Raw genomic sequence first — 6,000 nt, 5'->3', positions numbered from 1 at the left:
GACATTTAATAATGTTTATTATGACAACAATTTCAAATGAGATCTGCAGCAAAACATCACATAATACTCAGCCTCAGGGAGCAGGTATGGCATGATATGGTGTACTTGCTCTTCAATTTGTATTGAAATGTTCCATTTGTATTTGTATTGCAGCACGCCTACTTTTGGGGACTCTTTCATTCCCATCAGAAAGCCCCTAAAAAGAGGAAGGCAGGTGGAACCTGCCAAGTCTTTCAATACAGTGCTTAGTAAACAAGACAAGAAAAATTACAATACAGTTCAGACACTCTGTGCCTCTATGATTTCTCTTTCTGTATCATATATTTTAACAGAAGCAACAGTTCTACCTAATGAGTCCTGTCTGTAGTTTTGCTTGAATCACTAACTCGAAGATGTTACCTTTTCTCACCTTGTACAGGGAAGAGGTTAGTTAATTAGCAAGCTAAACAGCCCCGGGCTTCACCTTGTCCAGAGGCTGTTCTTAAATAACACAGAACTTGCTTTCTGGAAAAACCTACAGAAATAGGACACTCCTAGACAAAAGGAAATAATGTCCTCACTGCTTTGGGGCAGAGGGAGGGAATCCCATGAGAGAGCTGATGAACACCTAAACATATTCTACTCACCAGCAGTCCCTGCCCCAAACCTCAGTTCAAGGACATACTTGGGAAGAAGGGAGTGAACAGGAGGTCACACTCTTGCTGTGACCATCTGTCTGTAAGGGCAGAAAATGCCCACTGTCCTCTAAGAAATAGGTCTCTTTCAAAACCCACTCTCCAGCACTTCTTCACTACTTTGTCTGCTCTTCCAGGCTGTTGTTCTCTTGCTGCAGCACTTCCTGACTGATAAAACCAAACTCAAGGCAAGAAAAATTATTTAAAAAACAGTGAATAGCAGTCAGATGCCATTTATGTTCACAACTATAAAAGTGTCTTAAAAATACTGTCTTCAGTAAAAAATATAAACAGATATTTTATTCCTTATTTCTATGAGAAATCGTGGGAATTGCAAGTTCTGTTTCCAGCAAGAGATGGAAAAACATTTAAGCATCCTGTATGAATAATGCCATCAATGGTCTAGTGGATTTACTTAATATGGTTTAACTTTTAAAATCAGTCTTAAAAAATTAAAATCAAACCTTCAACACTGAGCTTACAATGAAAAATAAATATAGGCACATCTCTGTGTCATATAGGCTCACCTCCTCCCTCCCCTGACTGTAGAGGTTTTGTTAAACAACATGAGAAGTCACACTGAGTTAAGAGATTGTTTCTTGGTGACTATCTCTCTGATCACTCACAGTAACTTGAGTTGATTCCTGGGTTTGGTCACAGCCTGTTGCTGCACAAATACAAAAAGTGTCTCTGAGTCAAAGAACAGCTGCTCTGAGATACAATCAAGGTGCTTTAAAGACTTTTGACTTGGAGATCCATTTGCTGATGTAAATCCTTCAGCAGAGTCACCACAGCAAAATGTCCATGACAGAAAGCCCAGCGCAGGTTTTGCACAAAGTGACCTCTTCGCTTCAGTATGCTCCCAGCAAAGAGCTCCCAATCCTTTCAGAAACACTGAAAATTCCATTTGCATCTTCATTGCATTCTTCAATTTTTGTCCACAGAGTTCACCTCTGCTAACTTTGTGTGGTCACAGTAGCTAGAGACTGTCTGGTCAGCTCACAGGGGTTAGTCCTGGGCTCCTCCATCTGATGTTCTGATACAAATACCCGGGACAGCCTTTTCAGGTCTTTTATGAAATCCTGTAACAGACACAAACCAGAGAACCCTTAGTAATAGAAACAAAAGAGGCTGACTTAATTTTTCCATAAAGAACTTTACAAGGTTAAACATGTTGATGGTTTTCCAGTGCAAAAACCTAGAGGAACTACAGAATTGACTGCAATGATGAATGCTTGCAGACATTCTCAGTCTCTCCTCTGATCCCCACACCCTTCTCAGACAAGATTGCTGCCACAATTTAAATGGTTTAAACAGCTCCAACATGCAAGTGCTCACCAGCCTTGGAATACTGTCCATTTTTAGCATGGCATTTGGGCGGATTCCTACACTTTGATCGTGGCCAGAATAGTGAGACTCCTCTAGAACATTCCAACTGCTCTCACACTCTGGTGGTAGGAGGCTCAGGGACTGAAGTGCAAGACTGGTCAGTTAAGATGCTTCCCAACACATCATTCTCAGCTGGAAGGCAGCAAGCACACTCAGGCTAGAACTGAGAACAGGTAACTGAGCCAGCTGGTATCCAAAGTGGTTTACAGTTTTCTTGGAAACGTTTCCACTGCATGGCCAATGTTGGATTCACACAAGTACAGCTTTCAGCCAAACACTAGCAACAGAAACAAGCTTGCTGGAAACCAGTCCTTCCTTTGCATTAAGCAGGAACAACAGATGGGAAGGTTATGGGCCTTATCTATATTAAATAAAAACATAAGGATTTCCTGTTTACATAGCTGTACTTTTTATTTCACTTATTGTTCATGCATATCTAATTACTTACTGAGGGCCAAGGGAGCTCTTCTAGGATATGCAGGCAACTCTGGATTTCACTAGTTCTCATTAGTTCATGTTCTATAAGACCATGAAGCAGGAAAAGGAACAAATCCCACTGCACAAGAGAAGAAAATAATAACAACTCAAAAAAAAAATTGATTGTGTGCTTGTTTCTTTATCCATATATAATTCATGCTTTTCTTTTTGGATCAGAACATGGAAAAAAGGAGCAAGCACGTTATCTGTCTGTGTGTGACAATGAGGACAAGAGCAATGTCCAAAATGAGTGAACACAATTCCTTTAGTTCATACATTATCTTCTACCATAAAGTAGGTATATGGTATTATAAATTCTCAGTTTATAAACACACCAAGAATTTAATTCCTGCCTGATCAAGAGCGTGAAAAATTATTTATTTGATTCCTGAAATAAGCTGGGTTTAGCCTGCAATAAATAGGGTGATTTTCAGCTTTTGTTGGGGTGCTCGTAACACCAACAGGCATGCAGAAATGCAAGCTGGTAAAAGGCACAAGAATGCTACTGACGACAGTCACGTGTCCAGCCCTTGCAATATCCCAGGCCAAATGGGCCATTTTGCCATTGGCTCCAAACCAAAACTGTGCCTTCCTGAGAGCCCACCAGGCAGGTACCAACCCCTGACAAGCTGTACACGTCCCTCTCCTTCACTGCCCTGCAGAAACAAGGCCAGCCAGCAGTGGTCAAACCCCGCTGGCCTCAGCCACACCAGTGAGCACTGCGGGCTGGCAGAGCTCCTACACGAGTGCCAGCCTGCTCCACACATCAGAATGAGCTTTACCTCTCGCTGCTTGGCTTCGGCGAGATAACCCATGTTCTTCTTGCTGAAGATCAGCTGCACAGGCACAGATGTCCCAAAGTCCTCCTTCCAGATGGAGAACAGCAGCTTTAGGAGGCCGTAGGTGGGATTGTTCTTTACATACAGCCTCTCAGGGCTCTTCTCTGGGGATTTGATCCCAAGACTCAGAGGAACACGATCTGAAACTAAGAGGAGGAGGAAAAATGAACTCCTATAGCTGCATTATTTCCTTTTATAGTCATCATCTTGGTTCAGCAGCACACTTAGGGAGTACAAACCAGTGAATCTAAGAGGAGTGGAGTTTGGAAATATTAGCTCAATATTTCAAAATTATGAGCTTTGAAACTATACAGACAGTATGACATAGGAGGAAATTTCTATTCCTCAGCAAAGAGCACCAATTGGTTGGAATATAGCCCCAAGTCACTGAAAGTCAGCCTAATATTTAGTCAAAGAGAACCTAGGTGTTAGTGCAAAGGAGAGAAGAGTAGCACAGTTAAACATTTAAGTCTATAGACAAACTGAACAGTTGTCCATAGTTTAAACTATAAGCAGAGTTACATGACTTCACACAAGTGAAAGTAAAACTGAACAGTGCTTAACTGCAGATGAAAATAAACAGAAGGAAGATAGCCGTTCTTCCTTGGTACAGTCTAATGGAACAGGACAGGTTGACACGGCTGCCCCCAGAAAAAAATTCCACAATACTCAGATGTGAACTGCCTCATGGAAAGACAAATTATGTATAAAACTTCTAAAGCTGGTTCTAAACCCACAAAATCAGAAGGCTGCCCATGAAGAGCACACCTGCATTGAGATCACAAGCTTCTGCTCAGAGAAAAACTGTATTTACACATCAGAGCAAGAGAAAAAAAACAGACTGAAAATGTTCACAGGAGTCATAATACACAGAAAACAAGTTACTTCCACTCTTTCCCTTAAAAAGCCATAAAAACATAATGTAATGGAAAAGGCCCTTACTTTTAGGGAAAAAAGCCCAAACTCAACCACAGTTTTTCAGAGGCAGAAATACTGGAAAACATATCCCATATTTAAATTAAGGTGTCAATAAATAAAAAAACAACAGATGTGAAACAGATCAGAGAGATGGTTACTCACTGTACAATGCTGTTTTGCAGAATGTAAGAGGGAATAAGAGCAACCACTCAAATTGACAGAAAAAAATCTTCAGACTCAGTGACACCAAAGAGAATTAAATATCCATGAGCTCTAAACACTTATAACGCTGACCTCAAGGGTCTAAGAGAACTGGAATAACAGATTTCAGTCTTAAATAGCTTATCATAACTCACCCAGCAAAGATGCCAACTCAACTGTGCACTTGGCCAGCTGTTGTTCTGATGTGGGACATATGAACTGGAAAATACAAAAAAAGTTATATTTTTCCCCACTACAGCACATTGGACAAAACAGAGCTTCACAAGGGATAAAAAATATCCAAGACGAGCTGGCAATTTACATCAAGAAGCACAGAGCTGTAATGAGGAGACCACTAAAGACTAGAAAACAAAAAGGTCATATATGAAAAGGGGATTCACAAAGGCAAACTGAAGTAACAAGCAGATCTACAGACTATAAAAGAATGCAGTGCAACATTGCCATATTTGAGCTGAAATAAAAACCCCTCAACTGAACTCAACTGTGAGGCAAGGCAAATTAAAAAGTTTACAGGTATCAAGACAGCCTGAAGTGATTCAAAGGGAGTTTATGTTGCTTTTTTACATCTTCTACCTTTCTGCATCGAAGTGTCTGACTCAACCTTCCCAGCAAGCACTCCAGCCACACGTAGTCAACCACTTCACCCTCCTCCCGTGGGCCCACAGCAACACAGAGCACATCCTTGATGAGAAAGACAACAGTAACACACATTAGTATCCTGCTCTTCCACAAACACATCCTTGGACCTGCGACAGAGCAGTTCACAAATAGTTCTTGGGTCCTCATTAAAACCAGAACCTAAGTCAGTATATACATTTCATAAGACAGAGTAAAGCTGATTTTCCACAGCCTTACCAAGATCTCATTTTCTAGCAGAGTTCTCACTAATGCTACAAAGTAAAATTCAATGATGGCAACAACTTCATATTTCTTAAAAGTGAAGAAAAGCACTGAAAGCTCTAGATAAATTTCACAGCACAGCAAGCAGTTCAGGGCAGAAGTGCTATCCTGAAAATCCAGACCCCTCTTATACTGTCAAGGAAGCTTCAGTGCCAACCCAGAGGTTTCCTCATACAACTTACCCTCCTTTTTTTATTTTAGCACAAGCAAGAAAGCATTAAAAGATGTGAACTCATTTTCACACAATTGCTGGGAAAGCAGTCACAGCGATAACGAGCATTACTTGTCTGTGAAGCAGAAGCAGTTGCAAAAAACATAGGCAGAACACATAACAGTAAAAGGTGAGGTGCTCAGAATTCTTTTCCTTATGGGGTACACAGGTTAAATGATTGTGAAATTGCACACAATACCATGGGGTTCACACTGTGGTTTCCATCCTACTCATATCAAAAAGGCCACACTGCCATGCTACCAGAAATCGTGTATTTGAGACAGCAATCCTAACACAGAACTCTGATCTAGACACAACAAGCAAGGGTTGGAAAAAACCTGAGAACTTTTCATTGTGCTTCCTAAGCACT

General features: G+C 40.9%; 1 protein-coding gene across 3 annotated transcripts in view; it reads right to left on the bottom strand.

Annotated features, from left to right (window-relative positions):
• The window catches only part of CDAN1 (codanin 1), a 32,031-nt gene continuing 26,031 nt past the window's right edge, over positions 1-6,000 (bottom strand). For all 3 annotated transcript variants that reach the window (XM_041459944.1, XM_041459945.1, XM_041459943.1), the window contains 5 exons: positions 5,093-5,200; positions 4,654-4,717; positions 3,323-3,525; positions 2,512-2,619; positions 1-1,756 (listed from right to left, as the gene is read on the bottom strand). In XM_041459944.1, the coding sequence (XP_041315878.1) occupies positions 1,631-1,756; positions 2,512-2,619; positions 3,323-3,525; positions 4,654-4,717; positions 5,093-5,200 (609 nt within the window). In that variant the 3' untranslated portion in view covers positions 1-1,630. The remainder of the gene's footprint in view (positions 1,757-2,511; positions 2,620-3,322; positions 3,526-4,653; positions 4,718-5,092; positions 5,201-6,000) is intronic.

This window comes from Pyrgilauda ruficollis, unplaced genomic scaffold (genome assembly GCF_017590135.1).
Source record: "Pyrgilauda ruficollis isolate IOZ18807 unplaced genomic scaffold, ASM1759013v1 scaffold14, whole genome shotgun sequence".
NCBI lineage: Eukaryota > Metazoa > Chordata > Aves > Passeriformes > Passeridae > Pyrgilauda > Pyrgilauda ruficollis.
The sequence above is the reverse complement of the archived record's forward strand: the minus strand, read 5'-3'. Positions and strand labels throughout refer to the sequence as shown.